At 44.2% G+C, this 25,018-nt stretch overlaps 1 protein-coding gene across 1 annotated transcript; it reads left to right on the top strand.

Moving 5' to 3' along the window:
* Positions 1-1,203: 1,203 nt before the first annotated feature.
* LOC117560694 (mRNA decay activator protein ZFP36) lies at positions 1,204-5,345 on the top strand. The gene is made up of 2 exons (XM_034237640.1): positions 1,204-1,593; positions 2,141-5,345. The coding sequence occupies exons 1-2, from the start codon at positions 1,216-1,218 to the stop codon at positions 3,353-3,355; spliced, it is 1,593 nt and encodes a 530-aa protein (XP_034093531.1). The 5' UTR covers positions 1,204-1,215; the 3' UTR covers positions 3,356-5,345.
* Positions 5,346-25,018: the final 19,673 nt, after the last annotated feature.

Below are 25,018 nucleotides of genomic sequence, written 5' to 3'. Positions count from 1 at the left end.
GAGCCCTGTGGGACACCACATTCTATGTTCATACACATACATCGGAATGTACTACCAGCATATTGTACATATTGTTGTCTGTTATCTAAATAACTTTTTAACCAATCTAGAACTACTCCTCTCACACCATATCTATGTCATTTCGAAATGAATAGGTAGTGGTCTATGGTGCCTTTTTTAAGTCAATAAATACACCTATTGTGTATTTCTTTCTTTCTATAGCTGTTGTAATTTATTCTGTTATTTTCATTAAAGCTATAATAAGCTACAATGTCACATTAGAGACCATAACTCTTTTTAATATCCCAGTTTGTGCGTACTTGAAGTACTAGGCAAGGCAAGTGTATTTATAGCACCTTTCAACACAAGGCAATTCAAAGTGCTTTACAAAAATGAAAGACATTAAGAAAGTGGATATCATGTGCTGGAAGTCAACTTTTCCATCAAGTACAAACCCAATCCAGTGGGAATCAAGTCTGAAACAAGTTATCAAGTTATTACTCTTACATGTTCTGGAGTGGGATTGCTTAAACTGTTGTTACACTAAGTACTAGAAAGAAATCCAGTATTAGTGAGGAATAATCATGACAGAATATTATGTTGGCTAAAACAGAAACCATTGCAAAGTTGAAAAGATATGTGGGCCTTTTTTATTTAAAGTGTATTGTCATTTTCTTACAGCAGTCATGTAATTCAAATGAGCTTCTTTTATCAAAATATCTACGAAAAAGCATTTATCTTCTCCCATGTAGCATGTTTATCCCTTTTCTGTCAACTTGTTTAAAACATTTGACCGAAAAGAGTAGTACAAGCATACTTTTAGATAAATTAAGAAACAATGCTGCATTTTAACGAGGACATTCTGATTAAAGATAATGACAGTACATGTATTTGTTGTGTTTGCAACACTTGTAATTATCTCCTTAGCTGTATCGATCGTCACAAAGTGAGGGGGGGGCGGTTACAGAGAGAAGAATGCATCTTTAAGGATTTGGTAATGAATGGCTGTAAAAGTAGCTTCATTCAGCTCCCCCTCTTCTTTCTGTGCCCACCCTGCCCCCCAGCACACTATTACAATGCAGGACCCCATCCCCCCCAACACACACACTTTAACACACATTAACACACACACTCCCTGCCCTGCCCCCTGAAGAACACAGGGAGGGGGTGGGTGTGTATGGGGGTTTCCCCAACTATTTAAGCAGATTCCAACAGATGGTGGAGGAACTTTCTTCCAAAGGGTCACATTGCTCTCTCTCCCCCCTCACTGACTCCCTCTCAACGGACCGGACTACTTCTTCACTTCTCTCCCCTTCCCTACAAACACCTCTTTCCGCTCTGGGAGAACAGTTTCTCCTGACCGCCAAAGAACGACCTTCAAGGGACGGAACTCTCCGAGGCTCTCCGGGCCCTGAAACCCTTTCTGTGCCGGCTCAGCTCTTTAGAGGCCAGGCTCTGTATTCTTTCTCTCCCCCCCAGCCTTGCTGCACTGAGGGACCAGACCCCAGACTTCACTCAGCGAGGACATTGGAGCGAACCATGCCCTCCGGCTTTCTAACGCCTTTCCTGGAACTGGATGAGGAGTTCTTCAAGGTGAGAGCAACACATCACAATTCACACTATTTACAAGTATTGACTAACTTTCTGCATCCAACTGTGATGAGGTCTGGCTTGGCAGACAAAACTAGGGAAAAGTCATGTAACATCTTATTCAGTAGAATAATAAAATGCAGAGATAAAAAGTAGTAGAAGTAATTTACATATAGATGAAGTGGTTTTTGGATGTATCTAAACTGTAGGAATATGGCCCATAGGAATAAGTCTTTTCAGTTTTGGGGTGAATCTAGATTGGAGTGAGTCTGTCTTAAAACATTGTGAACTTGTGAAAATTGGAAATGTAGAGTGGGCAGCTTGTTTTAACAGAAAATCTGACACCAAATCTTAAACTGCAAGAACAGTTTTGTGGTTTCATATATTTTTCTCAAGTTAAAAAACAATCGTACTTCTTAATAAAATGTTCTCAGTTGCTTTAGCTGCAGCTTTGAAATCTCCCTTCAGCTCGGCTTGGCCCTGCCTCGCTCCAGTGCTCCAGGAATGCATAAAGCTCACATCTATTCTTCTCCTCTCTTTTGTGTGACAGAACTTCCGCGGCATGGAGGCGACAGATGGCCCTCTACCCGGCTCTCTGCCACCACAGAACCAGAACCAGAGGGTCCTGGGCTTCCAGCGCCGCCACTCCCTGTGCCCGGTGACCCTCCCCAACTCCAAGTTCAACAGCAGCAGCAGCAGCAGCAGCAGCTCTGAGGTGGCTGACTCAGCCGGGTGGGGGTTCAACATGGCCCCCCCCCAGCAGTGGAGCCAGGACGGTCAGCTCCCTCGCTCCTCGCTCAGTCACATCCCCTTCAGAGTGGACCGCTCGGTCAGCATGATCGAGGGCCACAGCCTGGCAGCCAGAGAGGACAAACTGGCTAACTTGACCCCCAAGGTGCTGCTCCCCCCACCAGGCTTCTGCCTCAGCAACACCTCTCTCTCTTCCATTGCCTCCCCCTCTGATACCATATCCCCAGTATCCCCCCCTCACATCTCCACCCGGTACAAGACCGAACTCTGCCGCACCTACGAAGAAAACGGGACCTGCAAGTACGGGGCCAAGTGTCAGTTTGCCCACGGCATGGACGAGATGAGGGGCCTGAGCCGGCACCCCAAGTACAAGACGGAGCCATGCCGCACCTTCCACACCATCGGCTTCTGCCCATACGGCGCCCGCTGCCACTTCATCCACAACGCAGACGAGATGCTGGACGGCGGGGGCCCTTCACAGAAACCCAGGATGAGGCCCCCCCTGCTGCGTCACAGCGTCAGCTTTGCAGGCTTCTCCTCCTCTCCACAGACTTTCCAACCGGTGGAGGAGTCGCAGCCTTCCTCCTTCCTCTTCACCCGGGCCTCCTCAGTCTCCCCCCCTCCCTCCTCCACAGGGAGCCCAGAGCTCCTCTCCCCCCTCTTCCCTGAGCCGGGGTCCCTGAAGCAGTGTCCCTACCCCTTCTCTGGGGTCCCAGAGCTGGGTGGGGACAGCGGGGACTCGTCTCTGCGGTTCTACGCGGTGACCGACTCTATCAGCTCCAAGTTTGTCGCGTCCACTTTCACCTCCAAGAACCCAAACCTCCCCTACCTCCTCCCCCAGCAGCTGCCCGTCTCCCTGCACAGTCTGCAGCGCTGCTCCTCCGCGGAGTCCCTCTCCGAGGAGGGCTACACCTCCTCCTGCTCCCTCAGCTCGGCCTCCAGCGGCACCGAGTCTCCGAGCTTCGAGGGCCGGCGCCTTCCCATCTTCAGCCGGCTGTCCGTCACAGACGAATAGGGATGGTTTACTGCAGGGCTGAGTTTAATGGGGGACGGATGGTTTTATTGTTTGTAGCCTTTATTTAACCAGGTGAAAATCCCATTGGAGACCTGGAAAAATCTATGTGAAGAGGATCAGATTTTTTCTCTCCAGTCCAAAATCAACAAACTAGCACAATATTTGATGTAAATAAAGCAGAAACTCCATTATCACAACTAGACTTTTTAAACAGTTGAGATACAAGTCGCTTTCGATTTGAACATAGTGTTCCAGTTCCTCCCTGAACCCAGCCGGGTAAGAGTACCCAACTTTGTGCATATTGCATTTCTCATCCAAGCAGTTGTAGTGCTGCTCAGTGTTCGTCCAGTTTTAGCTGACTCCTGTTTTGTTATTTTTTTTAAGTTTTTTATTTGTTGCCATTGTTACTGCTGTATACTGTTGTATACCAATTCCCTGTACCCTGATGAAATCTTAAGATTAATGTTGTATGCCCTGTGCATGACTGGAGTACTTTTTTAGGATAGCAAAGTTATTTTTTCACAACTGGCTTATTTGTGTTCCTTGCAACAGTTTAGAGTGATGCCAGTCATATCAGGGCTCTCCACCTGTGAGCTTCTTTTCCACGAGTAAGAGGCTGAGTACTGTATGCTGTCACTGATTGATTGGTTGCATGGCTGTGGCCACCTGATTGTATTTGTCAGCCATATTAACTGTATGGCTCAGATATAGCTAAACTAAACATCAGCAACAACAAGTTTAGGCACCCCACTGACTCTCTAGTTACCAAAATTGGTGTTAGTTACCCTAACCTAGTATTGCTAACACCTAGCCTAGCCTTTTACCAACAGGTAATATACAGTTTTATGATATTGATATTATAGCTAAAACATTTCTAGATGTTTCTAGATATTTATTGTTTTTGTATAGGTTGATATGTGTGATCTGTGTCTGTGTTCATGCTGTGTTATAATGCTAGAGAAACGTTGCTTTACTTTGCATTCATGATGGCCATCTGCTCGGTTTATGCTATCCAGTAGCTTTAATGAGGCTAGCGGAGAGGAGACAAAGGGAGGGAGAGAAACATTTTTGGCATTCTATAAGTACGTATGTTGCCTTATTGGCTAAATGGCCAGCAGAAATCAAGTCTCACTGAGTTAACACCATGAGCAGCTCGATTAGTAAGTTAGTGGTTATCTTCCACGAGAGGAGCCTTCTGATGGTACTGCCTCTGAAACATCTGGGATCAGTAGCATTAGCCATGCTAACTGCTGATGGTGTCAGCACACAGTGAGTCTACTCCTCTCCACTAAGCCTCTGACTGTAATAACCTTGTTCAGTTTGTTTAGTGATGTTATCTCTATACAAAGCAAAATGGTGTTGAAAGAGTGGTTCATGACCTCAGAGTCAGCAGTTATAAATTAAAATATGTTTACACTAAGATCATTAGTTTAGGAGCAGCACAGCTATCAAATGATAAGGACATTATTTAGAAAAGAGTGTTAATATGTCATTGTGCATGTTTGCCTAATCTGAGACTGCTGTACTGCATTTGGTCGTGGTGTATGGAAATTCCTACACTCTTTAAATCCTGTGTGCTATCTACTTCTATTGTGATGTAAACGGAAGGTGAAAAGGTTACCTTTGATTACTGTTTAATTTTATCTATCAGAGTTGCCTTGATGACAATGTGTTTGTAGGTCGACCTTGCTGACTGAGCGGCAGGGGAAATCAAGACTTTTATGGTGTGTGTTTGTGGAGAAATAGTCCAGAGACGCTCTGTTGCTGCAGACCCGGCAGCAAGCAGCTTTTGTAACTTTTGTTAACTTAAAGTCTTATTTATTTTGCTTTTCAAAGCAAAACCTATATTGTGGTGTTAAATTGTGTTTCTTGTTTTGCATAATTTAAGTGCATTTATTGTTTACATTCCATGGGTTATGTTCACATGCTGGCTCTTTATCTTAATATATTTGTCCCATTTCATTTCAAAATAAAAGTCTTTGAAAAATGATTGCTCAGCTGTCTGCATCTCATCACACCTAAGTGTTATTTTTTGTCATGTTGTGTGCATTAAGTCTAAAGTAACATCCAGGGTGTTTCAGGATTATAGATATTCTCCTATGAATCAGATCATTTGTAATCTTGAGTAATTTCTGAGTTAAATAAACAATAAAAACTTGTTCTAAATATAATGCAACATACATTTTGAAAAAATGAAATCCAACACACAGCTCTTTAAATCGTTTCTCTAATTCTGATCCACATGGACTGAACAGAGTATAATCACATCACACCCTCTCTCAAAAACCATATATTTTGATCAAGTTTTCTGCACAGATTGTCTCATGACACAAAGTGATCCCTCGGACTCAGGTTAGCTCCGCTGGATGAGAAGAACTGTGGACCACATCTTTATATGACATTAAAGAATATGGATAATATGAGGAGATGCAGAAACAAAGGAGGTGTATATTTATATTAACTGTACACTTAATATAATTGATTTCTTTGGGAAACTCAATTTATATTTGGACTTGCTTTATTCCAATTTATACAAACACATACTGAAATAATTGGCCTTCATCTATTTGTTTTGTTTTTTAGTGCAACATGAGCTTTTTTTTGTTGCAAAAAGCTTTTTAAGAAATATTTTGTGGTTAACATTATGCTCTTACAGAAATGTTCATTTTTGGAAAAGCCTTCCCACCAGCATCCCTATACAATTCTGCCACTACTTCCTGGTTCTAAACGATCATGGAGACAAAAGAACAAACTTAACTCTTTCGTGTTCAGGGAATCTCCCAACCTTCCCCGCTGTGTGTGTTGTGTGTGTGTGGTGTGGGAAGAGGAGTGAGTTTGGTTACAACTCGTCTCAACAGACCAATTTAGAGTGAGTGGCACTGAGGAGAATGTTTGGGCAACAGATGCTCGAACAAAGACTTCCCAGAACACAATGGGGCACAGAGATACTTGTTACTGATTTCCATCTATTCACACAAAGTGGAGCAGAAGTTGATGTTCTCCAGTGTGTGTGTGTGTGTGTGTGTGTGTGTGTGTGTGTGTGTGTGTGTGTGTGTGTGTGTGTGTGTGTGTGTGTGTGTGTGTGTGGTCTAGCATTACTATACTTGTGGGGACCTAAATCTGTTTACATAGTCACGTGTGGGGACTCGCCTCCCTTATGGGGACAAATTGGAGGTCCCCATGAGGGGAATCATTCATTTTAGGGTGAAGACTTGGTTAGGGTTAGGGTAAGGGTTAGGGTTAGGTTAGGGTTAGGGTTAGGCATGTGTTGGTTATGGTTAAGGTTAGGATAAGTCTCCAGGAAATGCATGTAAGTCAATGTAATGTCCCCTGAAGTGATGTATACATGGTGTGTGTGTGTGTGTGTGTGTGTGTGTGTGTGTGTGTGTGTGTGTGTGTGTGTGTGTGTGTGTGTGTGTGTGTGTGTGTGTGTGTGTGTGTGTGTGTGTGTGTGTGTGTGTGTGTTGAAAAATAAGTACCATTTATGTGTTGGTGGAGGCGGAGCTTATTTGATAGACTGTTGGCTAGTTTAATCTTTTACAATAGGCCTACACTGTATTTAAGAATCCAATAATGTTTTTTGTTGTCAAATCTTGTTTTTTGTTGTCAAATCTAAATATGTTCTAACATCAGCTGTACTGTGTTATTTATTGGTAAGATGTAGTGTTATAAAAGTTAACTTGAGTTTCCTGAAGTACACTTAGTTATGACCAAGAAATAAACACTCAACTGAAACATGCTGTCACGCCCAAAATCACCCATCAATACAATCTCTTACAACAAACACATAGATCATTAAAACGTGGAATAACGTTTTTACATAATGAGGTAAAAATAAACAGCAAATATCTACAGTAGAAAATACATATCACACAGAATACACAATATCAAATATTCTGGATAGATTAGAATTCTCTCTAAAAGACCGATATACTACAGCAGCAGAAATGTAGACATAACATACAGTATATAACATATATACATAGGATGGTATACAGAAATAGTAAATAACAGTTGTGCAAGGTAATCATATGTATTCAAGTATTTTTGTTGCTGTTAAAATGTTTCTATTTTCTATTTTTCTTATTAGTCATTTACATTGTAGACTAAACAGTGACCTGAGGGACATACTGGAACCTCGGACTGAGCGTGTTACTATTAAAGTGAGATGAAAAAAGGTTTTAAGAGGCTAGCTCACAAAACATGTTCCTGTGTGAGCATTTGTTGTGTGTGTGTGTGTGTGTGTGTGTGTGTGGTGTGTGTGTGTGTATGTGTGTGTGTGTGTGTGTGATTGTGTGTGTGTGTGTGTGTGTGTGTGTGTGTGTGTGTGTGTGTGTGTGTGTGTGTGTGTGTGTGTGTGTGTGTGTGTGTGTGGTGTGTGTGTGTGTGTGTTGTTGTTGGCATTCAGCTGTGGGCCTGCTAGGGTTTCCCTCTGGTGAATGAATAACAGTGGAGTGAAGCAGGAGCAGACTCCCACAACCCCCATGGCTACTTACCATTCAATACCCATGGTAGTGTTTGTGTGTCTGTGGGTGTGCATGAATGTGTGTGTGTGTCTGTAAGACCTTAAAAAGGCCAAGGGCCATCCCTGTGCAGCCCCTCGACCCCTCCCTCCCCTCCTGGTCATGCAGGCCCCCTTTGTGTTTCCCTGCTTTCCCCTTTTCACTCCAACATCTGTATGCTAATGCTGCTCAATGGGAATGGACTAGAATCATCCTGGAAGAGAGGGTGAGGGGCAGCTTGTGAGTGAGTGAGTGCGTGTGTGCGTGCGTTGTGTGTGTGTGTGTGTGTGTGTGTGTGTGTGTGTGTGTGTGTGTGTGTGTGTGTGTGTGTGTGTGTGTGTGTGTGTGTGTGTGTGTGTGTGTGTGTGGTGTGTGTGTGTGTGTGTGTGTGTGTTGTGTGTGTGTGTGTGTGTGTGTGTGTGTGTGTGTGTGTGTGTGTGTGTGTGTGTGTGGATAGAGATGGGGGAATAAAGTGATTTGGCAGAATTCAGCAGCAGGGAAGGGTTTGTGGCGGGTTTATAGAGAGGGGAGAAGCATTATTGATTCAGGGCGAGCTCAGGGAACAGATGGGTTTGGGGAAAGGGGCTGTGTGTGTGGGAGTGTTTCTTATTTACAATTGTCTTGAATTACCCCCCAAATTAAAACACAGAGATGTGCTAAAGTTAAAGTTGAGGTACGATACAATCAATTTGTGGCCGTCTCCATGTAAGCATCCAGGTCAGGTACAGACAGTCCTACATAGCATGACAGCGTGGGAGGACAGATTAATATAGATTAGATAGGCTGGATTATTAGGCAGGGTTATTGGTACAATGGTGACTACTTGTTTTTTTATACCTGTTACTTATTCAGTGTCTCGTTCAAACCCTCAAAGAAGAGTTGATGATGCTTCTTAAACCTTTTCTGTTTTTAAATAAATACAAATTATGTTGGCATGGTATTGGCTTTAGGGTTGATCCTCAAATGTCCAGAGGTGTTTGAGATGTATTTCACTCTGGATCCAAAGTATTTGGCCAACATAGCAAATGACTACAGCTTAAAATATGAGAGATTGAATAACGTGTTGCTGTAAAAAGCCAAGCCCATGAAGGTGCCTGGATTAGAAACCCCCCAAAAAATCTAATATTTTGATTCAAGGCTTTTATTTACAAGGGACCTTTAACACATACAGAGGGTAAATTCAAAGTAGTACATTCACTGACATGAATGACATGGATATGGCTCCACCTTGTGTCATGTTTGCAATGCAGATTATTGACATTAGGTCGAGTAGCATGAAGCTGCAGCGTCGGAGACTGCAGTCTCAGGACCGCACTCCTGGGGTTATGGCTAGAAAGGATCCGTCTTGTGTAAAACTCACGCGAGAGTTTGCAAGTCACGTGGCTGAATGTTTACGTTTGGCAGGCAGCCTTTCAGTTACGATCGTTAACATCAGTGGGCCACAGCAAATGATGGTGAGAAGCTAAACTATCTATTAATTATGTCAATTACAGGGAGTGTGATTGTTGAAATAGGGTGTTAGCGGTCTTGCTGTTCAAAGAAGAATGACAACACTGTAGATCACTGTAGTGTTGTCCTTTTGTATGTGTATCTTGCTTTACTATAGACAACTCAGGAGACAGCGAGTATCATTAACTGTGCTTTATTCCCGCTCTGTACTACCTCATAACTGGTGTCACACATATAACATTCCGGGTATGCACAACTCCGGACCAAAGAGTATGTCACAACATTACATCCCTCCCTTATTTCAGATGAACATTGACTTTTGATATTAACGAAATGTAAATAAGAATTTCAGTAAGAAAGGTCTCTTATTCTTAGTAATCAAATGAAGAAATTAATGTCTCAATGTTTTAACTTAAATGACTGAGTCTTCTTTGTCACTAGCAAAAATGTCCTTTTTGTAATTGTTCAACTATCTGCAGTCTCTTGACTTCTTGAAGTCATATTTCAGCAATGAGACGTTGTGGTGGTCTCCTGTTTGTTCTGATTGAATATCTGGTTGGAACTGGACCTTCGGGGTTGATATTCTCATTTTGGAGCTGATGAGTTTCCTCTCTGGTGGGTCAGGAAGTTGTAGATCCAGATCATCCTCTTCGTCAGTCATTCCTGAGTCAGATCCAATAGGAAGTGAAGGTGGGAGCAGTTTGAAGTGTGAGGAGTTTCGTGTTATCTCATGTCCTGGGCGAGCTGCTGCCACCATTGATCCTCTGATCTTCACGATGTGTAAGGTTTGCTTCCATAAGGAGTCATGAGCTTGCCTTTGATATTCTGACGGCATAGCACAATGTCACCTGGTTTGAGGATAGAAGGTCGAGCTCTGTTTTTGTGGTCGGCATGCTCTTTCATGCGTTGCTTGGCACGCTGATCAATATCTTGGAGTTTGGTGTCAGATGTGTGATGGTGAGTCACATGAAGAGTGGGGAGAGTGGTGTTGAGTTTTCTCCCAAACATTAACTCGGCTGGAGTCAGCTGTGTAGTACCGTGTGGGGATGCACGGTAATTTCTAAGACAACTATAGAGGTTCTGTTTCCATGGTTTTCCTTCAGTGTGTGTGGCAGAGTTCCCGTTAGCCGGTAATTACCGGACTACGACCGGTAAAATATGCTGAAGACCGGCAAATCTAAATCTCTCCGGTCAAAGTGTCCATTCAAAATTATTTCCGTTTAGCGCAATACCACATCAGTTGCGCAACTTGCGCCATTTATGTGACAGACAAGAATAGTCAATTCTAATATCTAACCATAGTGTCTAACACGTAATGTGGAGAAAGAGATGTCCTGGATGGGTTGATTGTGCGTTGATCTGTTGGTAATGCCTCGGGGTTCCGGTGGGCATGTAAACAAATGCATAATGCTGCGCTATACTTTGCGGCCTCACCCGGTTGCATAGCGACGCTTATTGTTTAGGTGTCTTTTGATAAGCAGGTAGTCATATCATTAGCTAGAACTAGCTGGATCTGATCGATATGGACATAAACGCGAGTGAAGTCTAATCTGACGGGAGAGAGAGATCAGCTGCTGCTGACGAGTCGACACGCAGCTCTGCATGATCACATGCAGCGGTGATCACACTTCAGGTTAGAATATCACATGTAGCTATTTTAATGACCTCTCAAACTACCTAAACTAGTTATAGATATGTTTTAGTTTTACTGTCGGGTCACTCATTACTGATCCGCAAGCTGCATGATACTGACGGGCTGTCAGGAGAGGGGGAGAGCGCTCCGTTTATTATTCCTGTGTTATTGTAAGTTACTGTTCACTTTTGAATAATGTAGTTAATCTACTATGATTAGTTTGTTTAATATCGAATCATATCAATTTGTTTAAAAGCACAATAAATAACAAAGACCTTTGACCGGCACTTTTCTCATTTTGTCCGGAAGATTTAAACTTTAACGGACATGTTGACGGTCGAAAAAATATTCTAACGGGAACTCTGGTGTGTGGCTGTTATTGTTTTCTTCAATGTTTTCATGAAGCGTCAGCTTCTGCATTAGCTCTCGGCCAATACGGTGTTATTTTTCTGTGTTTGAATCCGAGATAGTGGCTGAAATCTTTGAACGGCTGTCCATTGAATGGAGGTCCATTATCTGTTTTCACCACATGTGGGATACCATAGAATGAGAAGATTCTGTCCAGTTTGGGAATCACTGTAGTGGCTGCTGTGGACTTTAGTATCTCAACTTCGGGGAACCTGGAATACTCATCAATAACCACAAGCAGGTAATCACCTGATGGGAAAGGTCCTGTAAAGTCAATAGAAACATTTTGCCATGGACCTTTGGGAAGTTCAGACATATTAAGTGGTTCCATGTGATTCTGGGAGGTTGCTGCTTGACATGGTATGCAGTGTTTTATCATATTTTCCACCATTTCATCTATGCCTGGAAACCATACCTTTTCCCTTACCAGTTGTTTGGTCTTAACAATGCCAAGATGACCGTCATGGGCTAGGCTTATTGCCTTACGTTGGAGAGAGGTAGGTAGCACAAGTCGTGTTCCTCTGAGAATGACATTCTCTCCAGCGTTGACTGTCAATTTGTTTCGTATTGGATAATTAGTGTAGTCTGAGTCCTGTGGTGCATGTCTCCAGTGTCCTGCACTCAAAAAATGCATCACTTTACATAATGTAGGATCATTCTTTGTTTCTGTTTGAACTTCTTCAAGTGTCATTGCGTTTGGAACAACATTGTCAATGACAAAGTTGACATATTCCTCAGCCATGCGAGACGATCTGCTTGGTATGTTTCCCTCAATAGGATGTCTGGACATGTAATCGGCAGGGTTATCTTTTCCAGCTTTGTACTTGATAATGTAGCTGTATGGTTGTAGTCTTAGCCGCCAGCGTTCTAACCGAGCTGGGGGTGTGGCTTTTGGGTTGTTGAAGATCAGTTCAAGCGGTTTGTGATCTGTGATAACAGTGAAGTGTGACCCAAAGAGATATAGGTGGAAGTGTTCACATGCCCAGAGGATTGCCAGAGCTTCTCTCTCCGTTTGAGAATAGCGCTGTTCCACTGGTGTGAGTGCTCGGCTGGCATATGCAACAATGTGGTCATTACTCTCTTTGTCAGGGCTGTGCTGGCTGAGTATGGCACCTAGACCAACAGGGCTGGCATCAACCAGTAGTTTGGATTTCTTCCTTGGGTCAAAGTAAGCCATTGTAGTGTTTTCCATCAGCTTTGATTTTAGCCTCTCCATTGCTGACTGTTGTTGTGGTCCCCATGACCAAGTAGTGTCTTTTTTTGTTAGTTGACGTAAAGGTTCAGAGATTGTGGCATAGTCATGAATGAAACGTGAGCAGTATGTTATCATACCGAGCAGACTGCGAACCTCTGATGCGGGGTGGAGGAAGGTTCTTGATGGCAGTGATCTTTTTAGGATCTGCAGATTTGCCTTTTGCAGAAAAAATATAGCCAAAGAACTCAAGCTCTGGTTTACTGTATTCACATTTATCAGCATTGAGTGTGATATTTGTCTCCCTCAGTCTCTGAAAAACAGCTTTGAGGCTATTGTTGTGCTCTTCTTGTGTTTTCCCATACACAATGATGTAATCACTCATGTTCCTGACGTTGGGAATACCATGTAACACTCCTTGAATGACATTTTGAAACACTTCAGCGGCAGGGTTAATGCCAAAGTTCAGTCTGGTGTACCTCCAGAGGCCAGTGTGTGTAGTGAAGGTGGTGATATACCTTGAATCTGGATGTAGCTCAAGTTGATGGTATCCAGCATTCAGATCCAGCTTGGAGAATACTACAGCTCCATTCAGGTCGTGGATGAGGTCATCTACAGTTGGTGTGATGTGGCGCTCTCGCTGTATTGCTGTGTTCGGCAGGCGCATATCCACACAGATGCGAACTTTGTCAGGGTTCTTTGGTTTTGGTGTAGCAACTATCGGAGACACCCATGGCGTTGGGCCGCTGATTCTCTCGATGACTCCTTTTTCCTGTAGCTGGTTTAATTCTGATTCCACTCTTTTTCTCATGTGGAAATGAATCCTCCTGTGTGGCTGTGTCACAGGTTGCACTGACTCATCAATGTGTAGCTTCACTTGAACATCTTTGAGTTTTCCTATGCCTTGAAAGATGTCTTGGTACTCATGGAGGAGCTGGTTTGGGGATGAAATAGGCATTTCTGTGGACATAGTTTTTACAACTTTCAGAAGTCCTAGTTCTGTTGCTGTCTTTCGACTCAGCAGTGAGCCATGGTCACCCTGTATCACATAGAATGTAACTGCATTTACTGTGGAAGTAGTTGAATGGACTGCAGCTTTACATTTTCCTCTCAAAGGAAGAGCAGTGGATGAGCCATAAGGATAGATCTTGGCAGCAGATGGTTGCAGTTCACAACTGGCTTTTAGCTCTTCATAGGAAACATCATCTAATATGTTCACTGTCGCACCAGAGTCAACAATAACATGTATTACTGTGTCCACAATTTGTGTACGTTTGTGTTCTGCTTTGTCTTGCAGTGTGCATACAACATACACATAGTCATCTTCTGCTGAGCTGTCTGGTCTCTGTGTCTTTTGCTCAGTTTGTTTCTGCACTTGATGCACTTTGTATGTTGGTCGGTAATGTTGTGGTTTTTCTGCAGCTTTAGGGGTATAATCTTTGTTTTGTGATCTTCAGCATCTTTGGAAATGATTTAATTTTCCACATGCTTTACAATCTTTCCCCTTTGCTGGGCAGTTTGCTTGTCCTCCCTCATGAGGAAAGTGTCCACCACAGTTGTTGCAGGTTTTGTATTCATGCTTCACATTATTATATTTATTGAATTGTTTATGACTTTGGAAGCTTTTCTTTGTACAGCATGCACTGGGAATTCTTTTTGTGATCTTCCTGTCTCCATACCTGCAGCTTGTTTGTCTGACAGTTCTTGAGCTGTACCTGCATCCAGTAGTTTTTGAAGTGTCATATCACTGTCCTTTAGCGCCGCCCTGCGGAACTGCAGCTTAGAATAATCTGTGACTTTATTTCCTTATCAGTGTCGGAAAAGTCACATGTTGACGCCAACTGTCTCAGTCGCGTGTGGAAAGCATCCAATGTCTCACTGTCATTTTGCCTGGCTTGTCTGAAAATATAGATCTCATATTCAGTATTTACTTTGGGGCAGAAATAGGTTTGCAGGCTCGCTATGGCCGTATCATAATCATCAGCGTCTCCCGTTCCTGGCAGCGTGTCAAATATGTCATACACGTCTGATCCAGCATAGTGCAGTAATAGCGCACGTTTTTGTGTATCCTCCTTTATGTCTAATGCCACTAGGAAGTTGGTGAATCGTTTAATCCACCTTTTCCACCTCGAGCCTACAGAGCTGGGTTCAGTGTGCACATCAAACTGCGGGAAATGTGGGAGATTGGCCATGGCCATCTCGTGGATGGCTTGGCTAGCTTGTTAGCCTTGTGTGTTAGCCAGCGTAGTTTGCTTACCGCTTATCCAGAATTGTGGATGTTTTATTTCTCTCCCCTCATTCAACGATGTGTTGTGGTATCCTCTTCACAGTTGTAGTGTTGTCCTTTTGTATGTGTATCTTGCTTTATTATAGACAACTCAGGAGACAGCGAGTATCGTTAACTGTGCTTTATTCCCTTTCTGTACTACCTCATAACTGGTGTCACACATATAACATTCCGGGTATCCACAACTCCGGACCAAAAAGTATGTCACAACATTACAATCACCAACACTATGGTTTATTTTGTATTCACAGGCAAGTCAACGTTGTCACAGTAAAAGTCCCAAGATAGCTCCTGGTGCAATTAATTTCATTTCATTTCAAACCTTTATTTAACCAGATTGGTCCCATTGAGATCATAGATCTCTTTTTCAAGGGAGACCTGCAGCATATAGGTTCCACATGAAACATAAAACAATAAAGGACATCATACATTATATTTACAGGATACATTTACATAGTTATAGACATTTACAAGTGCCCATAGTAGAATAAATAAAATGTTCCCTTTCAGTGTTTCACTATTATGTCTGATGTTTCTCTATTAATATTACTGCTGCATTAATGTGTATGTTGCATGTTACTGCTGTAGATGTGTTTCCGAGCCGCACCGATTACAACGAGAGTTACAACGAGAACGTGACTTCATATTTACACAAGACGGATCCTTTCTAGCCATAGAGTAGTGAAGTCCCTCCCCTTCCTCCCTCCTAAGCTTGTTATTAGAAAGAGTCGATGTTTGTGTATTGTGTAGCCTCAGATATTTTGCCTGTTGAGTGAGGTGCTTTAAGTGTAAGTGTTGAAAATTAGTTTGTGTGTTTTTAGAATGGCCTCCCTTGTGTGGAGTGAGTCCTCTCATACTGGTTCTAAATTAGATGCCAGGTTGAAAGTGAGGTTAGCTCGTCTTCAGTGGGAGAAGGAGGAGCGTGAGCGAGAGCGAGAGTTTCAGCTCAGGAGGGAGCTGGAGATCAGAAAGTTGGATGCAGACACAGCTTTCAGGATGCGTCAGCAAGAGCTGCAGACAGGTTCAGTTGATACCTCTTCGGGTACACAACCAGTGTCAGGTCCTGCTGCTGCTTTTGATGTTGGTAGCAACATTCAGCTGGTCCCTGTATTTCGTGAGTCAGAAGTGGAGATTTTTTTTGGTGCCTTCGAGCGCATTGCTACAGCGTTGCGGTGGCCGGTTGAAGTTTGGGCTCTGATGGTGTAAATTATTTGGAAAAGCTCAGGGAGCAGTTGCGGCTCTTACGTTGGAGGACAGTCTAGATTACGCCTTGGTGAAGGTTGCCATACTTAGGGTATACGAGCTAGTCCCCGAAGCTTACAGACAAAAGTTTAGACACCTTAGGAAGGGTCCTCACCAAACTCATGTGGAGTTGGCCAGAGTAAAAGGGATGTGGTTTGATAAGTGGATTGCCTCATGTAAAGCCACTGATTATTCTTCTCTGAGGGAATTGATTATGTTGGAGAAATTCAAGAAGTGTTTGCCTGACCGCATTGCTGAGTATGTGAATGAACAAAGGGTAAACTCTCTCTCTGCTGCCGCGGTGTTAGCTGATGAGTATGTGCTGACGCATAAAACTGTGTTTTCCCCTGCCTCTACTGAGAGATCCCGCCGTGTGTCAGCCGCACGATTTACTCAGCCAGCAAGTGTGTGTAACATGAACGGAGAAGAGAGAGAGTGTTTCTATTGTCATCAACCTGGACATGTAATCGCCAACTGTGCAGCTCTGAAGCGTAAGGAACAGCGGCAGAATATGTCCCCGCCAAAAGGCATTGGCCTGGTTACACACGCACGGGCAAGTAAACGTGACCCTGATGTCTCATTATCTGATCCGGTGATTGTGCCTGTGCTTTCAGATGAAGCTGTGTCAGGGGAGAAGCCAGAAATTGTGGCTCCCCCTCCTCCTCGTGAGGATGTCGCGAGACCGGCGCAACACGCCGGCTCAGACAAGCCTCTAGACTTCTCGACACTCCCGGTATCCCGAGAGCGTCAGCTAGTTTATCGAATCCTGGTGTTGGTGTTAGCTCTACAACATCTTAAGATTCATGTTGGACCCAGCCTTTGGCCAATTGTGGTGTTTACCTGTTATGATCCCTTCATATTCTGCCCTAGCGTGTCCAAGCACAATCAACGGCTCCTGCAATGGGCTCTGATTGTGCGGGACTACAACAGTAGACACCCGTCATTAAAGGGTTCAGAGAATGTGGTGGCCGATGTACTGTCCCGTGGGTGAGATTTCACGATTTATGTCCAATAGTCTGAGTGTTTTTGGTAACTGTAGCCAAACACTTGTTTGGTTTTATGGGGGGGGGGGGTGTTACGTGCCGTAGTGTTTGTGTGGGTGTGTGTCTTTCTCTCTCTCCCTCTGATTCCCCAGGTGCAGCCTGATTGTCCCCAGGTGCAGCCTCTCCCCAGGTGCTCCCCATCCTCAATCAGGGCCTCCATAAAGGACCTGAGGAAGGCTGCAGTCGCTCTCTCCTTCTCCTCTGGCTGCATCATGTCTCTGTCTCTGTGTGAGGCCTGTGTTCTTGTCAATTGTTAGATGTGCTCCAGTTTACCTTTTCGTGTATTGTTTATTTTAGTTTGCAAGTTGGCTGGTGAGCCCTTTTGCTTTTGTCCATTAAAACATCACTTTGTGGCTTCAGTACACAGTTTCCTCTCCTTTTTCGCTCACCCGGTTATTTTGGTGTTTTGTTGCTTCCCTTTGTACCCCTAGTTAGGAGGGAATGTAACAAATGGACAATTTGTTACATTCCCTCCTAACCTGGGGAATCAGAGGGAGAGAGAAAGACACACACACCCACTCAAACACTACGGCACGTAACACCCCCCTATAAAACCAAACAAATGTTTGGCCACAGTTACCAAAAACACTCAGACTATTGGACATAAATCGTGAAGTCTCACCCACGGGACAGTACATCGGCCACCACATTATCTGCTCTCTTCTTGTATTTGATGATGTTGAAGTCTTGTGCCAACAGGGCCCAGCGCTTCAACCGCTGGTTGTGGTTGAACATCTGGGACAAAAATACGAGTGGGTTGTGGTCGGTGTACACCACCACTGGCGTTGAACTGGACCCAACATACACTTGAAAATGCTGCAGGGCAAGGAGCATGGCCAGAGTTTCCTTCTCAATGGTGGAATAATTCAGCTGATGTCGCTTGAACTTGATCGAGAAGTAGCACACAGGATGGCACACACCCCCCATCACCTTCCTGCAGCAGAACAGCACCAGCCCCAGAACCACTAGCATCCACCTCTAGTTTCTAGTCACACTGCTGACCATCAGAGGGCACTATCAAATCATCCTCAACCATCAACACTGCACAGGCTAGAGAAGTGGCCACGCTGGGAACAGCAGTCACCACAGTACCTTGCTGCTCCCCCTGGGAAAATTCCCTGGCATGATAGGACTTAAGCATGTTAACATGGCACAACCTTGTTTTTCTCCTACGCTCAGGTGTGTCAATGATATAGTTGGTGTCAGACACTTGCCTTACAACCACATACGGACCTGAGAAACGCGCGTTGAGAGCAGATCCGGGTGTAGGCAACAACACCAGCACCTGCTTGTTACGTTCCCTCCTAATCTAGGGGTACGAAGGGAAGTAACAAAGCACAGAAATGACCAGGCACGAGAAAAAAAGTGCGGAAACGGATCTCTGAAGCCACAAATTGAGGATTTAATGGACAAAAAAGAAAAACAGGCTCACCAGCCAACTTGTAAAGTAAACTAAAGTACCAATGTATACCGGAACACAAATCTTAACAATGCACAAATGTACAGGCCTCACACGGAGACAGAGACAGGCTGCACCCATGAAGCCAGAGGGGAAGGAGTGAGCGACTGCAGCTTTTCTCAGGTCCTTTATGGAGGCCCTGGAGGAGAAGCTGCACCTGGAGGGAGAGGCTGCACCCATGAAGCCAGAGGGGAAGGAGTGAGCGACTGCAGCTTTTCTCAGGTCCTTTATGGAGGCCCTGGAGGAGAAGCTGCACCTGGAGGGAGAGGCTGCACCTGGAGACAATATAGAGGGAGAGAGAGAAAGACACACACACCCAAACACCAGCACCCACTACGGCACGTAACACCCCGCTCCATAAAACGTGTGTGGCCACAGTTACCAAAACACACATTACATAGTTCACAAGCATACTATTGAATGCTTGGAAGCTGCCACCTGCTGCTTCCAAGCCACACACTCCGCCACTAAAGGACCAGGGTCAAGACAATAGAAACACAATCTCTTAGTGTCGGGACCTGGGAGAGAAACAGAATGAGCAAGTGTGACACGTCTGTTACGAGCCCTACAGTGAGGATAATTACTCAGAGGATACACTTTACCTCCGGCTATATCATTACCCATTATCACATCCACACCGTCGACAGGAAATTTGGGGAGCACAGCAACTGGAAAGAAACCAGTAGCCAGTTCAGACTGGACATGGACATTGTGAAGATGTGCGGGCACAAAACCCATTTCAATACCTCTCACCACCATATTCGCATCACAGGCAGACTCAGCACTCAGGGGCAGGGCACCGGCAAGGATGACTGACTGTGAGCCACCACTGTCTCGCAACACCCTGACCTGCCGCTGGTCCTCCAGCTTTCCTGACAGAGAAACAAAGGCAGTAGAGATGAACGGTTTCAAACACTCATCGGGCCCTTTGTTAACAGTGGCCCGTCCACTAGGACACACTGCTGTAACCAAACCCACGCCTTCTGGGTGCTTGCCATCCGCTGTCTGCTTTCTCTTCCAAGCTGCACAGTCTGCTATCATATGACCTGGGTCACGACAAAAAAAAAACAAGCTCTGTCAAGCCTGGGATCCAACACTGGCACAGGGAACGTAATTGTCAGGAGCTCTACGATAAGTGTCCCGCTGAGAAGGATCACGCTGAAAAAAACCGCTTTTGTGTATCAGTGCAAATTCGTCTGCCAGAGTGGCAGCCTGCTGAAGGATAGTCACTTTCTGCTCATTCAAATAGACTACCGTACGCTTGGGTACACAGTTTTTTAAATTCCTCCAACATCATTAGCTCACACACTGAGGTAATGTCGTCAGCATTACAAGCTCTACACCACCTGTCAAACAGGACTTTCTTCTCCCTCGCGAAGTCCACATACGTCTGGCCAGGAGTTTTCTCCAGGCCGCGAAAACGCTGCCTGTAGGCCTCAGGCACCAGCTCATATGCCCTGAGAACAGCACCTTTAACATTCTCATACACCAAACTGTCTTCGACAGAAAGAGAAGAGCAGGCCTCCTGAGCCTTACTGACTAGCTTGCACTGTACAAGTATGGCCCACACATCTTCTGGCCAGCGCAAAGCAGCAGCAATGCGCTCAAATGCACCAAAATAGGTTTCCACTTCTGACTCACGAAACACAGGGACCAAAGAAATATGTCTAGTCACGTTGAAGGAGGCAGCAGGACCAGAGTGTGTAACAGCAGAATTACCCACCACAGCTGCTTGGAGCTCTAGCTAACGCATCCGGACAGCAGTGTCTGCCTCCAACTTCATGATCTCCAGCTCCCTCCTGAGCTGAACATCCCTATCACGCTCCTCCTTCTCCCACTGGAGACGGGCCACACGTACTTTCATTCTGGCATCTAACCTAGAGCCTGTAAAAAAGGACTGGGCAGAAAGCGGGTCAAAGTGAGGCATGGTAAAGGGCTGTTCCTGTGCACTAGCACTCCGAATACCAGGAGCATCAACGTGGCCTTCACTAGGAGGTACTGCTGCAACAGCCCCGGCCACCGTGCCAGGAGATTCCACTGAATCAGGCAGACTCAAAACCCCCTGCTCAACTAGCCCATATACCAAAGTAACCTTGAGATCACTTTTAGTGAGAGCAGTGGAGACAAAAACATTATAGTGGTCAGCAATTAACCGCAAATCAACCTTCCTACAGCAGTCTAGCTGATACACAGTAGGATTGGCCACAAACTGCTCCGAAACAAAAACCATCCTGAACCACACCTAATTAGAAGATTTTAAAAAAAAAATCCTACCACTAATGCCTCACAAACATTGACGTCAGTCTTCCAAATAACGAATCCATGGGACCTTATTTCGGAACAATTATGTATTGAAGTCAATGGAGAGAGAAAGATTATCTTTCGATCCCGTTTGAATTGTGCCACGAATTACACATATGATGTTTGTCAATTTAAAAGATAATTTTGCAAGTCAAGAAAATAAAAATATGTGTGAAACGCTCCATGAACTACAACTCTGGTCTCGCAGACTCTCACAACAACACACGTCACCAAGATGGCCGTCACTACTGTCTTGTCAAAAAAGGCAATAGGCTTGTTTGAAACAAGCGAGACCTGCGCAGTTGCGATCAACGTCTCGCTAGTGCGTTGCATGAGGGTTAGTCATTTTGTCCGACTTGCTCTGGAGGCTCGCCTACATGAGACGTTGAAATCTCACGGGACAAAGACGCCCGCAGCCTTGAGAGCGAGGTGCGGCGAGGCGGCGCAGTTCCTCTCCACGGGCTGCGGAAGCGAAATGCTTGATGGGAAACGACTCGCTGGTATCTCGAGCTGAGCGCTCATTGGTGGTTTTTACCCCGTGCTGCTGATGAAACTCTCCAATTGGCTTGGCAAAAGTTTGTTGTTTTGTGTCAGTTTTACGTTTCCACTTCCATTCCCATTTCTCATCATTGTTCCACAATGTTTATCATCATGAAATTAATATCTATATATTTTATACTATACTTGCACTGCTTACCGTTTTCATACTTTATATATCTTAGCATATTCATACACTGTTCATACTGCTCACAGGCTGATATCTAGTGTATTCATAGCCCTCACTGTTTATTCATCATTCAATTCATTCTATATGTTATTCTGTAGATTGTGTACATTACTTTTCACTTTACTGCTTGTTGCACCTGGTTAGAAGCTAAACTGCATTTTGTTGTCTCAGTACCTGTAATCTGTGCAATAACAATAAAGTTGAATCTAATCTTGTTACGGTGTGCAGGAAGCAGGACCCAAATGCAGATTTAAGTGACAAAATAATTCCTTTATTTTAAGGCTACAATATTCAGAGACAGAACAGAACACTCACCGCAGTTTACTCACAACACAAGACGAACCGACACTGAACACAGGAAGAGACACGACTAAATACAGGGAGGGGTAATCACAAGACGAGACACAGCCGGGCAGGGGAGAGAAACACAAGGGCCACAGGTGAAAACAATCAGACAACTAGACACACCAGGGAAACTAACGACGGGAGGAAAAACACAGGAAGAAGGACCAGACAATATACAAGGATGAAAATACCCATAACCAGACATACAAAACTACAACACAGACAGATCCTAACAAATCTTGAGCAGGAACAAATGTATTTACTTAGTACATATCTGACATTAACGATTAAACACATGTGTGTATTCTTTATAAATGCAAACCGAGTCAAGCCGACTCCGGAGGTGGCAATATGCACCTTAAAGTTGTTTGCAATCCACCAAAAAACCGAGAGAAGAAGAAGAAGCCGACTCCGAGCTGTCCGACTTCAGGCGAGCTTTTTGAGACCTCCCCCGCCTGCGATCGGCTATTCTCGTCTACTTTCGAGGCGAGCCGCAGCTCGTCTCAAACAAGCCTAATATGGTCTAGCTGCGGCCGTCTAGTACACGACACTACACGACACGCCCCCTACACGACACGCCCACCTGACACGACACTACGGTGGTTGAGAGACCGTACATGGCAGATTAAAAACAAATTGCAAATGTTATTGTAGCATTTTAAGCAACTATTAGGCAAATAAATTAATAACCTAGTCTATCCGTTTGAGACACAACAGTATAACTTTCAACCCAAATCATTTTGTCAACAAAACCGTGGTTTAGTGAACTTTAAAAAAAAGAAAAAAAAAAGGTATTAAGGAGATAATCTATTAACTATTAGGGGTGTAACGGTTCACAGAAGTCACGGTTCGGTTCATACCTCGGTTTGGGGGTCACGGTTCGGTACGGGTTCGGTACAACAAGGAAAAGCAAAAAAAAGTCCCAAATGCATAATTTTTTTTGCTGTTATTTATTTGTAACAGTAGTGCACGTTTTGGTATGAAAATAAGGAACTCTAACATTTGGAATCATTAACTGTATTACACAGTTAAAAACAAACCACAAACAGTACCACACACACTCAGATGGCCATATTATTTATAATGGCTGATGTCAAACAAAAAGGTTAAATAAGCTGGACAACTAAAAAGAATGTCTTGAAAATATTAAAATAAATAATAAGAAAGTGTTTCAATCACAATCAATAAAAGGCAATACAGAACTGTATAACATCTCCTGATGTCAAAATATAAAATAAATACAATGATAAATATAAAACCAAAATAAAATCTGTACCTTTAGGAGCAATGTCTAACATGTGTAATTAACTTGTGAGTGTGTGAGGCCATTATGCCTAAATAAAGGTACTCAAGCTTTACTCTATTCTCAAGTTTTTCTTCAAAAAGATGAGTTTATCTACGTTGTCAGCAGTGAGGGCAGATCTGTTGGCGGTAACTATGTCACCTGCCGTCGAGAAAACCCTCTTGCTGGGGACTGAGACGGATGTGATTGAGCATGTTTGACGTGTTACCACTAGCATACCGCACCGCTATCGAACAACGCCGACACACCGTCCTCGTCCGATCCACAACTCGCACCCCATCACGGACCACTATTGCGGTAAGCATGTTGTAACTTCCGGTTGTTGTCATCTCCGGGTATCCCGTGTGCCTGTTCTGTTGCTGATAGCTTATTATCTTAACTTAATCGATCAGTTTAAAACTCTTGATCACGGCAGCTACCTGACGTTGTAATCACACGTTACTATTGCTTAAGCACTCACAACTCTCCTTCTCTTAGCGACTGTAACTCCACAGTTGCCTACACTCTTTTCGGGTTTGCTAACGGTAGCTACTTTAGCTTGATAGCTAGCCATGGCTCTTTCCCCACCCTCGGGTGCTATTTCCTGCTCTAACTGTCTCATGTTTGGTTACTTCCCTGCCTCCTTTACTGGTACCGGTACATGTGTTAAATGTAGTATAGTTGTTAGGTTAGAGGCGGGAATCATAGCCATAGAAGCCCGGCTCCGCATCTTAGAAAGTAACTCAGCTACAGTAAAGCCCATGTTAGCCGGTGCGGACCGGCAAAAGGTAGCTCCTATTAGCCGTCTCCCGGCAACTCCCGAGCAGCAGGGAGACTGGGTGACTGTTCAGAAGGGGCATAACGCGAAACCCGCAGGTCCCCACCAACCCGTTCACGTATCTAACAGATATTCCCCACTCAGCGAGACACCCGCTGAGAAGCCAACTCTGGTTATTGGTAGCTCTATTATGAGACACGTGAAATTAGAGACCGAAGCCTCTACAGTCACATGCATTCCGGGGGCCAGAGCGGGCGACGTTGAGGCGCATCTTAAACTGCTGGCTAAAAATAAACGTAAATACAGTAGGATTGTTATTCACGTCGGTGGTAATGATGTTCGTATACGCCAATCAGAATGCACCAAACTTAATGTGGAGTCGGTGTGTAGTTATGCTAAAACAATGTCGGACACCGTAATCTTCTCTGGTCCCCTCCCCAATCTGATCAATGATGACATGTATAGCCGCATGTCATCATTTCAGCGCTGGTTGTCTTGGTGGTGCCCAGCAAACAATGTGGGCTTCGTAAATAATTGGACAGCCTTCTGGGGAAAACCTGGTCTGATTAAGAGAGACGGCATTCATCCTACTTTGGAAGGTGCAAATCTCATTTCGGCAAACATTTCAGGGCTTTGTGGACTTAATCCATGACAAACTGGAGTTGAGACCAGGAGGCGGAGTCGTAGTCTTACACGCTTCTCTGCGCTCTCTCCTAGGCAGTCATCCATAGGAATCCCGAACCCAATAAAATACCCAATATTCGCGGTGTGTGTGTCTGCCCAAGGACAAGTTAAGGTAAAACCTAATAGAGGTGTCATACATAATAACCTAATAAAAGTAAATGTAACAACTACTACAGTGCAACAAAACAGGAATATTAAATGTGGTCTCTTAAACATAAGATCTCTAGCATCTAAAGCAATATTGGTAAATGATTTAATATCAGATTATAATATTGATATATGCTGTCTCACTGAAACTTGGTTGAGACGTGAAGAATATGTCAGCATAAAT

The sequence above is a fragment of the Gymnodraco acuticeps genome, unplaced genomic scaffold, assembly GCF_902827175.1.
Source record: "Gymnodraco acuticeps unplaced genomic scaffold, fGymAcu1.1, whole genome shotgun sequence".
NCBI lineage: Eukaryota > Metazoa > Chordata > Actinopteri > Perciformes > Bathydraconidae > Gymnodraco > Gymnodraco acuticeps.
The sequence above is the reverse complement of the archived record's forward strand: the minus strand, read 5'-3'. Positions and strand labels throughout refer to the sequence as shown.

Coding starts and splice junctions, on each gene's coding strand:
- LOC117560694 (XM_034237640.1), top strand. CDS start 1,216: ATGGTGGAGGAACTTTCTTCCAAAGGGTCACATTGCTCTCTCTCCCCC. Junction 1,594..2,140: donor TGGATGAGGAGTTCTTCAAG/GTGAGAGCAACA, acceptor TTTGTGTGACAG/AACTTCCGCGGCATGGAGGC.